The sequence below is a fragment of the Myotis brandtii genome, unplaced genomic scaffold, assembly GCF_000412655.1.
Source record: "Myotis brandtii unplaced genomic scaffold, ASM41265v1 scaffold112, whole genome shotgun sequence".
Classification (NCBI taxonomy): domain Eukaryota; kingdom Metazoa; phylum Chordata; class Mammalia; order Chiroptera; family Vespertilionidae; genus Myotis; species Myotis brandtii.
Window position 1 is genome coordinate 14,782,063 of NW_005353838.1, and position 17,652 is coordinate 14,799,714.

At 58.3% G+C, this 17,652-nt stretch overlaps 1 protein-coding gene across 1 annotated transcript in view; it reads right to left on the minus strand.

The window, feature by feature from the left end:
• Positions 1–8,350, minus strand: part of AGXT (alanine-glyoxylate aminotransferase) — an 11,581-nt gene extending 3,231 nt beyond the window's left edge. The window contains exons 1-9 of the mRNA XM_005857700.2: positions 7,831–8,350; positions 7,547–7,739; positions 6,308–6,372; positions 5,676–5,776; positions 3,598–3,668; positions 2,567–2,651; positions 1,801–1,896; positions 1,066–1,135; positions 26–121 (exon numbers count right to left, since the gene is read on the minus strand). Coding sequence (XP_005857762.1) covers positions 26–121; positions 1,066–1,135; positions 1,801–1,896; positions 2,567–2,651; positions 3,598–3,668; positions 5,676–5,776; positions 6,308–6,372; positions 7,547–7,739; positions 7,831–8,061 — 1,008 coding nt within the window. The 5' untranslated portion in view covers positions 8,062–8,350. The remainder of the gene's footprint in view (positions 1–25; positions 122–1,065; positions 1,136–1,800; positions 1,897–2,566; positions 2,652–3,597; positions 3,669–5,675; positions 5,777–6,307; positions 6,373–7,546; positions 7,740–7,830) is intronic.
• Between the last annotated feature and the right edge of the window lie 9,302 nt (positions 8,351–17,652).

Sequence of the window (17,652 nt, forward strand, 5' to 3'; positions counted from 1 at the left end):
ACCCCCCGGCCCCTGCCCTCCTTACGGGATCCTTCACGAAGAGCTGCAGGCCCAGCCCTTGAAGGCGCCCGTGCAGGTAAGCGGTGACATCCCGGTGCCGTCGCCAGCTGTTCTCCAGGCCCTGCTCAGGGAGAGGGCACCAGTAGGCAGGTGGGTGGGGAGGAGAAAGCAGGCTCCCACCCACAGGGGCAGCTTCAGACTGGGGAGCTCCAAGCCTGCCCGGGACTTTGAGCCCCTTGAGAGTCTCCTTGAGCCCCCAGGTTTGGGGCTATGGCTCTGTGCCAGGGGCTACCTCTGGTGAGGGGGATGGGGCCCAGCCAGCACTGGAGCCCTGGGGAGGTGAGTCGAGAGCACCTTGTGCAGGTGGGGGGCAGGCCAGGGGAGGGCAGGGGGTTTCTCAGTCACACACTGCCCCCTGTCTTCCCAGCACACTGACCACAACCTGAGTGCCATGTGGCTCCACCCTCTCCCTGCCCTACACCCTCACACCCAGCCCACCCTCAGAGCCACCCCCTGTGACACAGGGCCCAGTCTGGGGCTGGTGACCTCCGCCTCCTCGATGCCAGCTCAGCCCTGGGGCGGTGGCTTTATGAGTGGACACAGGAGGGCAAGCGCGACCAGCACAGCACTGAGCCTCGAGGAGAGGCCGCCACAGCCTGCTCTCTTCCTGGCCTCTGGGCTGGGGGCCAGCGTGGCCCAGTGGGGAGGTCAGGGCAGTGAAGGTGGGCTGAGCTGCAGCTGTGTGTCCTGTCTGTGCCCTGCAGAGCCAGCCCAGCCTGTGTGGACAGTCGTCCCAGCACTGTCCCTGTCTGGCTCCTGACACCAGCCTGGGGGCTGGATGTGGCTGCAGGAAAGTGCCCGGCTGCTGAACTTGGGTAATTTTACACTCACAAACCTGGCTCCTGGCCTCACTCCGGCTGCCCCAACCCTCCCCTCTGCACACCTTGCCTCTCCTCAGACCCCTCCTGCTGGCTGGGCCCTCACGGAGGTGTCACTCAGCACCTACCCACCCTGGGTCCTGTCCCCGGCCACCCTTGGCCCCCAGCTGGTGCTCTCCTGCCTCACCTCTTCTGCGATGAGGGCCAGGCTCTCTCTCAGGCTGAACAAGCTGATGACAGGGGTCGTGTGATGGTACCTGGAAGACGGGATGGGTGGGCTTGGTCCAGCGTCACTGGGCTGGGGCCGGGCAGCCACAGTTGGGTCAGGCTCTGTGTCAACTGGGCCAGCTCCCTTCCCGTGTGGGAATCAGGGACTCAGAGCTGGTAGGGCAGCTGGATCTGCAGGAGCAGAGCTCAGAGGGGCACTGGCCACACCTCAGTGGGATGATGACAGGTACAGAGGCCCCATGCTGGCTCCCACCTCCCAACTGGCTTCCCTGGGCCCCAGTGGCCCCAAGGAACCCACACTGCACCCACCAGGCCTCCTGGGTAGGGCACAATTCCCAGGGTCCCTGTCCCCATGTGTGATAAGGAGCCTTGGGTTATGGCCAAAGCCACTGCACAGAGAGCCCTGGGTTCACCTCCTTTTGAGACATGGGTAAACTGAGGCTCAGAAACGGGGAGATGTGGCCAGGTCCGAAGTACCTGCTGCCACACTTTTATGGGCACAGGGATCTGGGAAAGGGTGGGGGGGGCATTCAGCTGGCCCTGAGCCCCCAGGCCAGGGAGAAATGGGGGAGTGTAGGTGGGGGCATTGATGGGGAGCTGGAAACAAAGTAAGACTGATGAAGGGCTGAGGGTAGTGAGAGGTCACCCCCCACACCCCTCAGGCACACCCAGCCCATCCCACCCCTGCCCTCACATCCTGGGCTTGTCGTCACAGCCCCAGAAGTTGGCCAGCCACTTCATATCCAGGTAGAAGGAGTAGGGCTTCGTCTTCCGGCTGTAGATCTTATTTCTGGGGAGGAAGAACCAGCCTGAGTGCCCACCTGTCCGGCTGATGCTGTGGGACCATCTCCCAGGCCCTCCTGTTCCTCAGAGGTGGGTCCCGGGGCAGGCCCATTGCTGGCCCTTGGGCTTGGCCTGCACCTCTGCCACGTGGGTGTGACCCTGCCGCCTGGGGACTGCCGCATTGGTGAGTCCAAACACATCAAAGTGACCAAGAGGAAACTGAGGCCAGGGCCCCACCTCTCCTGGGGCGTAGTCTGTGAAGCTGGGTATAGTTGAGGGCCTATAGGCAACCTCATCCCCAGGCCGGGCACCTCCAGATTGGCCTCGCAAACCGGGCCTCTCCCCGAGCTCTGGACTCAGACCCTGCTGCCTCCTCGACCCTCCCACGGTCATCTCAGACTTCCTGTCCACACAGAATTCCTGATCTCACCCCGAATAGTCTCTGTTCTGGTAAATGGCACCAACATTAACCTGGTGACAATCTGCTGGGGTCGGTCTCCTATCCCCTCCCCCAGACCACCCTGGCCTGGCATAGGGCTGGACACCTGTCTAGGGTAGGTGACGAGCATTCTAGGGGTATCTGGGGGCACAACTCAAGGCACCCTTCCCTCCCTCCTGGGGGCCAGCTGGACTCACTGCACATCCAGCCCTGGATTGGGGGCCCAGGGGCCACTCACTTGGCCTTGTCACTGAAGGAGATGAGTGCAGTGCCCGGAGGGGAATTCAGGACCTTCTGGGACCCCGAGTACAAGACGTCGATGCCTGTGGGGAGGAGGGACACGTGTTCCCGGGGCCATGCCCCACCCAGGGTGGGGCCATACCAGCTCGGGTGTCCCTGAAGCCCAGGACAAGTCTGACAGTTTGGGGTAACCTGGGGACCCATCATGCAACTGGCGTCTGGAGTGAGAGGGACACCCTTGCAGGACCAGTCCTACCCTGTGGAGTCTGACGCTGTCTCCACTGAGGTGCAGTGAGCTTGGGACACCCAGTGAGTGTCCACTTGGTATGGGGAGAGCCATGCCCTGGTGTCAGAGTGCGTGAGTGCGCTGGGGACAGTGCAAAGGAGGCAAAGAGGTTTTCTTTTCACACTTTGGAGTACTGGCCCCTAATCTGTCACAAAAGGCCTACAATGCCATCACCTGAGGAGGCCTTATAGTTCTGAGCAGCAGCAAAGAATATCAGGGCTCCAGGATAAAGGGCCGAGCACATCTGAGCTGTGCCCACCTCTAATCTGTCACAAAAAGCCTACAATGCCATCACCTGAGGAGGCCTTGTAATTCTGGGCAGCAGCAAAGAATATCAGGGCTCCGAGGATAAAGGGCCGAGCACATCTGAGCTGTGCCCACCTTATGATGCCCTGACGGTGGGGCCAAAGGAATGGCTTCAAATGTGCACTCAGGCCCGAACGAGAATGTTCTCACAGCTTATCCCTAAGAGCCTAAAACTGGAAAGAAGCCCAAGTCTACCAATCGGAGAGTGTGCATGTAATCAATGAAAACTGAAGAACCGCTCTCCATGCCCAGAGGCATCGCAGTCCCCTACCTCCTCCCACCCCTCCTGCAGGGGTTCTGAGCGCCTCCCCCATATTAACTCCAGAGAAGCTCCCGCCGCCTGCCCCCACATCCGCGCCTGGTAGCCCCCCAGACACAATAGGTGTTGATCAGTTCATGGAGCCTAGCTGGCTGGGGTGTCGGGGGCACACCCTTACCTTGCTGATCCATGTGGATGGGGGCCCCGCCCAGGGATGCCACAGAGTCCACCAGGAGCAGGCACTGGTACCTGGGGGAGGGGCAGCAGAGTGAAGCAGGAGGGACTTCAGCTCCCTGCCCTGCCTGCCAGCCCCCGGGATCCCCATACAGGGCTGCGTGAGGCCAGCCCAGGCGGCCTGTGGTCCTGGGGTGGCTGGGGCCTCTGAGGGCTCAGCGCCAAGCATGTGTGGGGGGTCCAGGAACCGCGCAGCATGAGCCTGGGCCTCCCGCTGCCAGCAGCCTGCTGACTGTAAGGTCAGAGCCCAGGGAGGACAGAGTCCAGAAACAGCCCGCGCCAAAGCTTTGCCTCTTCCCACCTCCACGTTTTCTTATAAAAAAGGCCAAGACGTGGAAACAGCCAAGTGTCCTGCGGTAGAGGACTGGATGGAGAAGACGTGGTACATGTGCACAGTGGGATACTGCTCAGCCATAAGAAGGGATGAAATACTGCCATTTGCAACACCATGGATGGACCTTGAGAATATCATACTAAGTGACATAAGTCAGGCAGAAAAAGCTAAAAACCATACGATTTCACTCATGTGGGATATACAACTGAAAATTGTGGACACAAACAGCAGTGTGGTGGTGCCAGAGGGAAGGGGCTGGGGGTGAAGGGGTCCTCATATATGGTGAGGGGAGAAGATTTAACTTTGGGTGGATGAGCACACAGTGCAATATACAGATCTTGCAACATAGAAACCCACACCTGAAACCTGTATGGTCATATTAACCAATGTCACCTCAATAAATTTAACTTAAAAAAAAGGCAAAATGAGTGTCCCATGCTGGGTGCAGAGGGACAGGTGTGTCCCATGCTGGGTGCAGAGGGACAGGTGTGCCCCTCGGGAATCATGGCCCAGGTCACATTCATGAGCTTGATTCACTGGACAGCACTCCGGGGGCAGGCTGTCAGGGCTGGAGCTGTGCCCGGCGGCCCCTCTGCCCCCATAGATCCTGCCTGGCTGTGAGCCTCCTCCTTCAAGCCTGTGGTCAACTCTGCAGAGCAGGACCGCTGGTCACAGGACGGTCCATCTGGCTCCTCTAAGGCCCTGTGCACCCCTGCAGGGATGGGGGAGGCCAGAGGAGGGGAGTGGAGAGCAGAGCTGCCTTGGGGCTCTGGGAACTCAGGCTAGGTGAGTCAGCATAAGCCCTTCCCAGCCGTGGGGACTGAAGGACAGTGGGCATCAGGGGGCACTGGACATGGGGAACCTAATCCTGCTCTCAGACAGAACAGCCCACCCAGACTCAGCGAAGAACAAGGAGGACCCGAGAGGTGCCTGCATCCCACACCATGTGACATAGGCTGGGTGGGGCCGTGGAGGATGGGGTTCAGCTTCACCTGCTACCATCCCCCTGCCCCCCGGCCTGGTCTGAGCTGGGCTTGGCTCTGCCCGCAGCACTGTGACCTTGAGACAGGCTCACCTGTGGGGACAGGCTCACCTATGGGGACAGGCTCATCTGTGGGGAAGGATCACCTATGGCAGCAGTTCTCAACCTGTGGGTCGCGACCCCTTTGGCATTCGAACGACCCTTTCACAGGGGTCGCCTAAGACCATCCTGCATATCAGATATTTACATTACGATTGATAACAGTAGCAACATTACAGTTATGAAGTAGCAACGAAAATAATTTTATGGTTGGGTCACAACATGAGGAACTGTATTTAAAGGGCCAGAAGGTTGAGAACCACTGACCTATGGGGACAGGCTCACCTGTGGGGACAAGATCACCTGTGGGGACAGGCTCACCTGTGGGGACAGGCTCATCTGAGGGGACAGGCTCACCTGTGGGGACAGGATCACCTGTGGGGACAAGATCACCTGTGGGGACAGGATCACCTGTGGGGACAGGAACACCTGTGGGGACAGGCTCACCTGAGGGGACAGGCTCACCTGTGGGGAGGGATCACCTGTGGGGACAGGCTCACCTGTAGGAACAGGATCACCTGTGAGGACAGGCTCACCTGAGGGGACAGGCTCACCTGTGGGGAAGGATCACCTGAGGGGACAGGCTCACCTGAGGGGACAGGCTCACCTGTGGCAGAGCTCCCCGTAGCCATCCAGGGGCTGTAGGACGCCGCTGGAGGACTCCCCGTGGGTCAGGAACAGCAGCACCGGCTTGTGCTGGGACAGGCCCTGAGGAGACAGAGGTGACAGCTTTGGGCAGAGCCAGTGCCAGCTAGTGCCCCCAGCAGGACTTCTCCTGGAGAAGGTGGGGCAGGATGCGTCCCAAGCACTCCCTTCCTCCCCTGGTTGGCGCACCCTCCTCATCTGCACGTGAGCTGACATGGGGGCCGGCATCTCGACTCTGGGAGGAGGTTTGTTCCAGGAAGAGAGGGACTTCCCTCCCAGAGACCCAGGGAGAGTGGCCTCAGCCTCTGACCCGTCTGTTGGGACCTTCGTGAGGTCAGCTGAGTCCCCAGCTCGGGGCCTGGGGTGTCAGGGCCTGTTCTGCTCCCCAGCTCTTGCCTCCATCCCCTCTGGTCCTGCCCACAGGGCTGGGCTCCTGACTCAGTTTCCCTGCCAGGCAGAACCCTACCTATCAGGCTTCCCACCTGCTCCCAGGTATCACCTGTGGGTCACCTGGTGCTGGGCAGCCATCGGCCCCAGCCTCCCAGCCCCAAGCCCCCCCAGCTGACCAGCCCCCTCCCTTCCCCAGGGTCGTACCTCCTCCACCTCCTGCTTTGTGTAGTGGCCTCCAGGGTCCTTGATCATCGGGTGCGTGCGGGCTCCTGGGGGCAGGAGCACAGTGAGCAGAGAGCCACCCCTGCCCCAGCACACAGAGCAGGAGCCACTGTTGGGAACAGCATTGTGCTGAGCAGGCCACATGAGGACAGGGACCTGCCACCCCAGCCCCAGCCGCTGCACAGGAGAGGAAAGTGGGGCGTGTTCAGTGAGGCTGCTCTCAGTCAGCTGAGGTTTTGGGGTGCGCAGGGCAATACTGTGCCTGGCTCAGCTGTGCTGTCCCTTCCTCAGGCGGCCTTCCCCCAGTCCAGCCAGGCTGGGCATCCCCAGCACTCCTCACTCGGGAAATAAACAAGCATTTGTGCAAGGCCAGTGGACGGTGCCTTCCCAGCAGAGGAAGGCATGAAGGAAGGAAGGAAAGGATGAGGGAGGGGGGCTCCCGGAACACAGGCCCTAGTCCTGCTCCCTCTCTCCCAGCCTTGCATCCCCGTGCACAGAGAGCCCCAGAGCCGTACATAGGAGATGAGGAGGCCCCAGGACCATGCAAGGCTCAGGGGAGAGCCCAAGCCTGGGGGCGGGCAGTCAGAGCCACTGGATTGTGGGTGCTGAGGTCCTGGCCTCTGCCCAACCAGTGTGTGCTCTAAAGGGGACCAGGTGGGGGGTTGGGAACCCGTGAGCTGTCAGAGTTGTCTATTAACCGATGGAGTGCGGCCATGTGTGGAGCTGACCGTGCAGGAGGATTTCCAAATGCGCCATCAATCATTAAACCCAGGGCTCACTCCTGCTCCCGAGCTTTGTCTCTCAAGATATTTTTCTCTGGGAGTGAAACGCTGTCCATTCCTCCATATTTTGTGGCTTCACAGAAAGAGTTTGTTTCTGAGACTTTTGAGGGGGGGAACTTCAGCCTCTGAAACCCTGTCCTAAGGCCGAGCAGAGGTGACCCTGGGGACCCCGGCGAGCTGTGGGCGCTGAGACCAGAGGATTCCCTGCAGTGCCACCCAGGTGCTCCACAAACAGCTGTCCCCAACTCTGGGAGACCAGGGAGATGGGACCCTCAAGCATCCTGACACCTGGACTGGCCAGAAAGTGACCACAGAGGGGGGTGGGCAGGGGCCAAGGTTGGTACCTGGGGTGAGGGGGCTGCCAGGCATCCTGCCAGAGGCAGGAGGATGGGAAAGGGTGGAGTGGGGGCCACACCCCACCCTCTGCCCCATCCCTTACCTATGCGCTCCCCGATCTCGGCTGCCCGCTGTCCCCAAATGCCGTTGGCCCCAACCAGGAAGGAGTCCCCAGGCTCCAGGAGGTTGAGCAGGGCAGCCTCCAGGGCAGAGTGCCCCGAGCCGCTGATGGCCAGCGTGAGGCGGTTCCTGGTCTGGAACACGTACTGGATGCCTTGCTTGATCTCATCCATTATCTGAGGGTGGTAGGGGTGCAGGTCAGATGCAGCTCCCGGCCCTCCTGCAGTGAGGAGGCAGCTCAGGGACTGACCCGCCCCCACAGCCCACCTGGTACATCTCCTTGTGCATGTGGCCGATCATCTGCAGTCCCCCGGCCGCCAGGACGCGTGGAGCCAGGTTGGAGGGGCCGGGCCCCAGCAGGAGCCGGCTGGGCACCGACAGGGGCTTGAGCAGAGCCTCTGGGGGGGTCACCAGCAGCTGGTGCGAGGCCATGGTGCGCACCCAGCCTGCCACCCGGGGCCCCAGGGCCACACTGGCGGAGGTCAGAGTGCGGAGCATTTCCCGGCTGGCCCAGGCGGTGTCAGAGGTGAGGTCTGTGGATGGGCTCCCCCTCCAGCTCCGCCCGCTGCCCGCTGCCCGCTTGTGGTGGTTACCTGACCCTTTGTCAATGCTTAGCCTTCTGTCAGGGCCTGACAGCCGGGGTGTTGAACCCCTGGCAGGGAGGAGGCGCCTTCAGAGACCAGTCAATGGAAAACAGAGCCTGGCGTCCTCCGCCCCCAGCACCCTCTCAGGCTCCTCCCAGCCATGGGGTGGTCTCCAGCCCAGTGCTCATGTGGGGCTCAGGGGATCCCCAAGTTTTTATTAAAGGACCGGAGGGCAAATATTTCAGGTTTGGCAGGCCTTACAGTCGGTGCTGCAAATACTCGACCAGGCTGTTGGAGTGCAGAGCAGCCACCGAGCTGTGGCCGTGTGCAATAAACTTTTATTTACAAACAAGCCATGGGCCAGATTTGGCTCAGACACATGTGTACACACACATGTACACACACACGCACATACACGTGTACACTGAGGACATGGTCATTCCTGAGCCTTTTGGAAATAAGTATTTCTTCTGCTTCTCCATGCCCACAGCTCTGAGGGTTGGCATTTACACATGTAACCAAGGGCACACGCAGGGGGTGGGGGTGAGCCTCCTCTCCTTGCTGAGTCAACAGGCAGGTAGAATAAATGTAAGTCCAGGGTCCCTGAAGGAGAAGGAGCCAGACCCACAAGGGGGCACCCAGCAGAGCCGCTGGTGTCCCCAGAAGCCAGAGGGGGCCTGGTGTTGCCTGTGACCTGGTGAAGGAGGCGCTGGGCCTGTGATCTCTGAGCAACTGGCAGGCTTCCTGCAGTTCTGTGCTCAGGGCTCTGACCCCCTGGGCCATAGTAACCAGGAGACCTCAGGGCTTCTGCAGGTGACTGAGGAGGCTGCACACCCCCTGGGACCCAGTAGGAGACTTACTCCCAAGCTCAGCAGAGCCTCTCCATTCAGCACTCATTGCTGGGACTGGGTTTGTGTGACATCCTGGGGGCATGGGGACCCCACCAGTTTTAGCCTGGCTGGTCAGTCATAGCCTGAGAACCTTACAGCCCTGAGGGTGGGCAGGAGGTAATCTGTCGATAAAAACATAGAGGAAATAGGGAGAGGGCCTCCCAGGTGTGGTCTGTGCTGGCCCAGGGCAGGTGTGTGTGATGCTGGCCTTCACTTCCACAGGGTGGCCTGGTGTGAGCTCCCCCTCCCTCTCTACTCCTCCACCCCCGTCCCCCACTTCCTTACAGAGTTCCCTCTGGGCCAGGACCCAGTCAGGCTGCTCCAGCTGATGCACTTCCAGCCAGAAGAGAAGCATACACTGGGAGCAAGGCGCCACCCTCCCCAAGGGCCACCCTCCCTCAGCTCAGCTCTGGCCTCCTTGTCTGCAGCCCACAGGACTATGCCCCTTCCCCCTGGTCCCAGGCTCCCTCCCACCTGGGTTGCTGTATCACCTCCCCCTGGACCAGCTAGTCTAGTCATGACACCTCTGTCTCCTGCCCTCCCCCAGGCACATTGCCTCTTCACTCCAGTCTAGCAGAAGCATCTGTGCCTTTGCATGTGCTGTTCCCTCAGCCTGGAATGCTTGTCCCTGTCTTTGCTCAACCCCTCTTCTGCTTTGGCCAAGCTTCCCGTCTGCCCAGAGCTCCTCAGCTGCCCCTGAGTAAGAACTAAAAGGGAGTCACTGTGGTCAAGCTGCTAAGTTATTGAAATCAAGTGGGCTGGGCCTGAGGAGTCTTATTCCTGTTCTGACTCTGGGAACTCCCACTTCTGCACTTTCCCGTCCTGCACCTGTACCTGTACCTGGATGGACATCCACTCGTCCTGTGTCAGGGCCTGGACATACATCATGCCTTCGGTTAACCACCTGAATGACTTTTGAATGATGATGTTCCAGTGCCCAGCCCCCCAGACATGTGACAATTACCATCTTGGACCAATCGGGGCTAAGAATGCAGGACCGATTCTTCTGAAGTATGTGCTTTTCCGTGTCAAACTCTCAGACTTCGCTTTCTCCTCAAAACACTCTGGGTGTTGCCTCCTAGTGTTTCCAGTTTGCAAACCTTAAGACCCTTGACTAAATCTTTGTCACTTACTTCTAGCCAAAGCCTCCTGACCTCCTGGAGTTTCGCCGTCCTTCTGCCACAAGCCACACTAGTCACACTGCCTGTTCCCTTGGGCAGGACTCCACGTGAGAGGCCGGGGAGCCTGGGCCCTGGGGAAACCAGGGAGGTGTGTATGTTTTGTCCTTTGCTAATGTAACCTGGAGGGGAGCTGTTGCAATCGAGAGGTGTTTCCTCAGGCCAAGAGCGGATTGGAAGCTGTGGAGCCATTGAGGACAGTGAACAGCAGGGCAGGTACCAGACCTCCACCTCCTGAGTCCTGGAGATAAGGGCCAGGTGAACTGGGTAGTTCCAGCCTCAATACCCAGGCCAGAGGCAGCACCCACCCTGGGAGCAGCGACTCTACTCAGCTCTGTGAGGATCAGCCAGCCCACCCACCCTGCCTTGCCAGGGCCCTGGGCCAGCAGCCCCAGGAGGGAGGTCTGGGAGTGGCATGAAGTCTAGACCAGGACCTGGTGCCCACACTGCCTCACCTTCCCCACGGCAGGCCTCCCAGGCCCTGCTCCCCGGGGACCCAGAGGTGTCTTAGCTCTCCAGGCAGTGGCAGAACCCACAGGCTGCTGCCTGCCACACTGTGCTATGAAGGAGTTTGTTTCTTCTCTTTTTCTTTTTTTTAAATTTAACTTCTGGTTTTCCCTAACTGATGTGAAAAGTGCAAGCAGTTGCTTTAGTCTATGGGTCTGCAACCTGCCGCACCCCAAGTGGTGTTAGGACGGCAGATGTGTGCCACCTGCCCCTGGGCGCTCTAGGCGGACTGTGACCTCCTCTGCTGGTAACACTGCTTTCTGGCCCCTCCGCCAGCTGCCTGATGCTGCTGGGTGTCTCCAAGGAGGTTGTGTTTCAAATCTACAGCGAAAGCCAGCCTGTTGTGACATCTAGGCCGGAGGAGGCGCTCAGAGGCCCTCACAGACAGACAGCCCCTGTGTCCCAGATGGGGAGGGGTTGGCCTGGAGCCTGCAGTCTCAGCCTGAGTCCTACGAGTCTTCCCAGAAGCCTGGGGGTAGTCTTGGGGACCCTGAAGATTATGCACGAATGACTTGTTAAAACTCGGGAAGCCGAGTGTCTCCCGTTAGCACTCCCCCCTCCATGATGAGGCCACGTTTCTGGCCCCGTGCGACCAGCTGCAGCCTCGTTGCTCCCCCATCCCAGCAGAGGCTTTCTTCCGGCTTCATTGATTCATGCTTTTCTTTGCTCACCATCATTTGTGAGAAGAGATGATTTTGAGTAAGGTGGTGAGAAGACTCACAGCTCACGGCTCCGCATGCGGCCCAGGAGAGGCAGCTGCCCAAGGTGGACAGGCAGTGCCAGAGCACCCAGGGTGGGAGCAGGCAGGCGGGAAGGCTTTCTGAACCAAGACCTAACATGGAGGAAGGGTAACTGGGTGCGGCTGGGGGTGCAGAGTAGGCCAGGCCCAGGAGCCGGGCACAGTTGGGAGCGTGGAAAGTCTGTTGGAGGCCCTCGGAACCACAGACTTCACCACCGACAGCAGGAGCGATCACGGCCAGGAAAGCCGAGAGTTGGCAAGGAAAGGGAGATGCCTCCTCCTGGGTGACCCCCAGTGCCTAGAGTGCATCAGCATCCCCAGATTCCGACTCACAGGATGAAGCCGGGTCCGAGAAGTTGCATTTCTTTCAGGCAGGGAGCCCCAGGAGGCCAAGTTCCCAAGCACAGGGAGGCTCTAAGGGGGGTGGGCCTCGGGTCCCAGGTCACCGGACTTCAATAGCCTGTGCTTGGGCCCCACTCTTGACAGAGAAGGTGAGGGGACTACGTGCTGGCGCCATGGGGCACAGCAACACTGAGCTTCCCGTCTTCCCTTAAATGCAGCTTTCTGCTGCTTCTGGAAGGCAAAGGGGACAGGCTGGCTGTCCCCATGGGGCGGGGGTGGCAGGCTACCTGATCCCACCCAGAATCAGGGTTGGAGTGCAAACTCTACAGATGGTCCAGGTGGGTGCAGGACGCCCAGAACGTGGCTGGGTACCCACCGACCAGCACCATAGACTTGGAGCTGGCTGTGCTCTGGTGCGAGCAACACGACAGTGACCTCTTGTGGCCGAGTCTGTGAGACATGCAGAGGCAGTGACAGATGATAATCACAATTTTAAAATGTCTGCAATGTGAGTAACGCACGTTCTCCAGACACACACTGTGGAGCACGAGGAGCCTTCAGCTCCGTCTCTGCCAGCCTTATTGCACCGACATCTGTCAGCAGCTGCCTGGCCCTCACTTTCACTTGTCTAATTTTGCCAGAGTTTTTAATTCTCACCGAGGATATTTTTTCCATTGATTTCTAGAGAGAGTGGAAGGGAGGGAGGAGGGGAGAGGGAGGGGGAGAGAGGAACTTAGGTTTGTGCCTTGACCAAGAATCAATGATGCTCCAACCAACAAAGCCACCCAGCCAGGGCGAGGTCTCTTTTCATGGGTGATAGTACTTTAGTGGACACACACCCCAGGAAGCTTTTTGAAAACACATTCTGGCTCAGGCAGCTGGGTTGGGCCCAAGACACTGCATTTATGCAAACCCCCATGACACGAAGAGCCCTGGGTCTGCAGGCCTTTTCGCTGCCCAAGGCCCCTGCCACCTAGCCAGCCTCCTCTCCCCGAATCTCTCCCACTCTCCCCCACCCTAGGAGCCTCTGGGCAGAGGGGACAGGACGAAGGGAGCAGGGCAGGAGGGTCCCTTCCCCGGGTGGGAAAGGTGAAGGTGCTCCGAGAAGGGTCATCCTAGGTCAGGAGACTCCCCTCCCAGGGCAGACCTCCCCCGGGTTTCTCTGCCAAGTCCCAAGCTCAGACCTTCACCCAGCTGTGCTGGAAGCCGGGGCGGCCCTCCCAGCCCTCCTTGTTCCCTTGCCTCTGCACTGCCCTGCCCTGGCGGGGGCCTGGGAATGTCTGCACATCCCTCTGTGCTGCCCCTGCCCCCCTCCCCCCCAGACCTGGTGTGGCTGGAGGGGTGTCTGAGGTCGAGGGTCTCCTGCTGACCTGTCCCCTCCACCTGCCCTCTGGGAGGCCATCACTGTCGGGGCTGCTGAACTCCCCAGACTCCAGATATGGCCCAGGAGGCTGCAGAGGAGGCTGGGGAGATGTCGGGACCCAGGGGGAAGCTCCTCAATGCCCAGCCAGGATCACAGGTCCCAGGGGGTCCTGAGGGGACTGGGGCCCCTTCTGCCAGATCCACCTGGGAAGGGCTGAAACCAAAAGCACAGGGGAGGGTGGAAGGGGTCTTCTGCATGCCCCTCCCCGGTCCTGTCTTTGACACATCACACAACTGAACTCAGCCAGTCCTCGCACCCTCTCAGGAAGGCAGTCCTTTTAGTCCCCTTTTTACAGACAAGGAAACTGAGGCACAGAGCAGGGCGTGACCTGCCCAAGGCACCCCATTTACCATGGGGAAGAACACGGGGAAGGAGAGGCTGGCCAAGCTGGCCTGGAGTGGAAGGGGGCCTGGAGTGACCCCCTGGGCCCATCTTCACCCGGACACTGGCTGCTGTGTCACACGCTGATGGGTGTCAGTGGTGTGTTGGGGTCCCCTGGCCTCAGCCCCAGGTGCAATGTTCCTGGGAGGTGGGCAGGCCTGTAGCTCCACTCCTGCTGGCCAGGGCCCTGATCCTCCAGAGGAGGGAGCCTGGGCCAGGCAGGGGCCTGGTGTTCGGGCTTTCTCAGAAAACTTACCCCTCCAGGGCACCCCCCTAACCTTTCCTATCATTTCTTCACTAGTTCTGGAGTATGGCTGAGACCAAGCGATCCGTGGGGTCTCATCCATGCTGACAAGGCTGGGGGAGCTCACTCTTCCCCATCAGGGCCACTCAGACTGAGCCTTGGTCTCCAGATTCCAGGGTGAACCCCTGCCTCTGCTCAGCCTTTCCCTGGGAGCCCCTCCACATGCCCCCCATTATTTCACCCATCTTCATGGCCAGATCATGCGGGGCCTGAATTCACCCCAGGAAGTGATGCTCGTGGTGGTCAGCCTGCAGGACCCCGAGCCCCACACTCATTCCTGGTGAAACCTCAGCAAACAGCAGCATCATCCGGGCTTGGACTAGCCTCCTGGCTCCTCACACGCCCTCTGGGAAAACAAACGAGGAAGACATTGATCCCCAAACTCCTTCCTCCAAGGTCAGCCTCTTTCTGCCAAGATCTAAGAAAAGATTTAATTTCAGCCACCTTCGCTGCCAATTTTGTTTTGCACTGTCATCTTCTGACCTCCGCGTCGGAATGAATCCCCTGAGTTGTGTTTTCTGGGAGCAAAGCAGAACCGAAGACCCTCGAGGACGCTCCTGCCCACAGAGATCAGCCTGGCCACAGCCAGGGATTCACTCTCAGTTCAGTCTGTACAAAGAGGCCCAAACAATTGATTCCTTAGGAAAATAACAAGCACATCATTGCGCAGAGAGAAACACAAATTTGGGGGGAAAACAGACAGGTAGAAACGGGACACCAACGCACGTGGAGGTGAATGACCTGAGTCCAAATATTCTGCGTCCAGGCACTTAGCCTGCGGGTCTCACCAAAGAGCCTCACGTGGGAGGGGGTCCTGGCCACCGTGTGCAGTAGGTGACAGACAGATGCACGACAGTGCAGAATGTGGTTCGGATTAATTATGGGACATCCATGCAGTGGACGGCCACAGCCGCTGAGTCTGATAAATGAGGAGGGAGCCTGCCCACACTTTCGTGGACTAGAAACCGACGCCTTTGCAAACTCAGTTGCTCCAGGTGGGGGTCCTCGGTCCCACTGCCCATGGCATCCGCTTCACACCGCCCAGGCCAGGTGTCTGCACAGCCTGACTCTGTGCCCCTGAGGCTCAGGCAGAAAACAATGTGATGATGAAAGCAGAGACTTAGGGATGCTGCTCTGCTGGCTTTGCAGATGGTGGACTGTAGCTTCCGAAGCTGAGAGAGGAGGGGCAGGGTCTCCCCCTGGGCCCTCTGGAAGGACCCTGCCACTCTGACACCTGGATTTTGGTCCAGTGAAACTGCTGGACTGTGGCCTCCAAAACCGGCAGAGAATAACTGTCTGTGTTTTAAGCCACCACGTTTATGATACGTTTTACAGCACCCACAGGAACCTGCATGGTTCAAGAGAAGTTCTCCCAAAGGATGGATGCAAACGCATACACATCACATGCACACAGTGCATGCACACATGCACACACGCACACATGTGCAAACACACACACAGATGCACACACCGAGTCGTTCATCTACCCTGCCCTCTCCCTGCCACCCCACCCTTGCTTTTGTTACTGAGCCATTGGGGTTTTCTCTCTCCTTGTGTCTTAGTCTGTTTGGGCTACTACAACAGAATACCACCAATGAGGTGGCTTATAAGCTCCAGAAATTTCTCTGTTCTCAAGTCTGAAAGTCCAAGATGAAGGTGCCTGCAGATTCCGTTTGGTGAGGACCCGCTTCCTGGGCCATAGGGGGCACCTCCTTCCTGTGTGCTCTGTGGTGGAAGGTGTGACAGAGCTCTGTGGAGTCCCCAACCCCATTCACCAGGGCTTCTCACCCTCATGACCTATCATCGTCTCCAGAGGCCCCACCTCCTCACACATCACACAGGGGGTTAGGACTTCAACATAAAAATTTGGGGGCGGGGGGATACAACCATTCAGCTTTAACACCTTGTGAAAAAAAACCTCGATAATATATTTTTAGAAAATTACCGATTTTATTTAGATTTTCACTTTTTATATATTTACACTAAAATATTGTTTCTATAGTTATATCCTCTTCTTATTATCAAAGAACCAATCCCTTTTTATTTCCTGAAGTTAATTTTTTTAAAAAATATTTTTATTGATTTCAGAGAGGAAGGGAGAGGGAGATAGAAGCATCAATGATAAGAGAGAGTCATTAATTATCTGCTTCCTACATACCCCCCACTGGAGATCAGGCCACAACTTGGGCATGTGCCCTGACCAGGAATTGAACTGTGATCTCCTGGTTCATAGGTCGACACTCAACCACTGAGACACATTGGCAGGGCTCCCTAAGTCTAATTTTGTTTTTTATTTCCTAACTTCAGGTTTTGCCTGAATTTCTTTCCTTTACTTTCTGCTGAATTTTGTTGTTGCTGTTACTCACTATCTGAATTCTGAGGTTGGATGTATACGCCAATCATTTTCAGTCTTTTGTGGATTCTTCTATCAATGCATTTAAGACTTGATCTTCCCTCTCTTGGCCCAATGGCCACATCCCAGTGGCTTTTGTAGATCATTCTCACTCTCACTCATAAATAGAGTGCAGTTTTGGTCTCATTCCCTCATTTAACTCAGTAAGTTGTTTAATTTCCTCGGCGTTACATTTCCCCTGGACTATGCTTTTCTGCTCACTTCCTCTTTTATTACCTGGGCTCTGAGAAGATGACATGCACAGTTTCTTCCTTAGATAATGTATTGAGATTCCGGGGGGCTCCAGGCCTGATTAAAATTATGTCGACACTCTGGGCTTTGGAGAAGGGCCCATGTGTTCTCAGTGAGGGTTTGGGCAGGGAGCTGGTGGTTATTCTCTAGTGGGGCAGCCACAGGAACTTCACTGGCTGACTGGCAGTTTTCTCATGGTGGGCGAGGCTCCAGACCCCCAGAGGGAGGGTGAGCCCAGGTGTTAGTGGCACTGGGTGTCTGTCCTGGAGAGCACAGGAGGGAGCCTGGGGCAGAGAGGACCGAGGCTGACTGCGGGAGTTGGGGAGTCAGGATAAGGGGGGTCCTGTCCTGCACAGTCTTGGGTCACTGCCATGGACCACCTCCCCCGCTTGGCTGTACGTTCTTGTGGAAGTGTCTGTCCTCAGTAAGACTGAAAACTTGCCCTGGGCAGGACTGTGTCCACGCAGTCCATCACCTTGAGCCACTTAGCAGTGTGTTGGATGCCCCCAGGTGTCCCACTCCAGGGCACCTTCTCTAGACCCTGCCCCTCCCCTGCCTTACGTGCAGGCTCACAATAGAGCCATGTCCAAGGAGCCCCCAGCCTGCTCCCTCCACCTGGACCCAGCTCAGATAGGTGCTGGGTGTCCTGATTTATTAGCCACACCTAACAAACAACACAGTGGCCCACAGAGAGGGACAGCTCTTCCCATCCCCTACAACCCGACACAGCTCAGAGCTTGTAGGGTCTCTGAGGATGCCCAGAGGAAGGGAACCACAGAGGGGCCAGGAGGGGAGGAAGCAGAGCGGCGTGTGTTGGGGACATCACTGACTTTTAAAGAGTCAGCATTTCCTTCTGGTCTGGGTCACTAAGGGGCTGCTGGAAGCAGCTGCTCTGTGGACACGGGTTCCCACAATGGGCTCTGGCCCCAGCCCAGCCACCCGGCTGCCAGCTGCTGCTGGCCAGACACTGAGTCAGCAGCCAGCCACCTAGCGCACCATCGCCCGAGCCCAACGCGGTGCAGGTCCCTGTGGGCCCCCACACTAGAAGCCCAGGGTCCATTCACTCTGGGCCTTGCCAATCTCCACTCCTCGCTGGG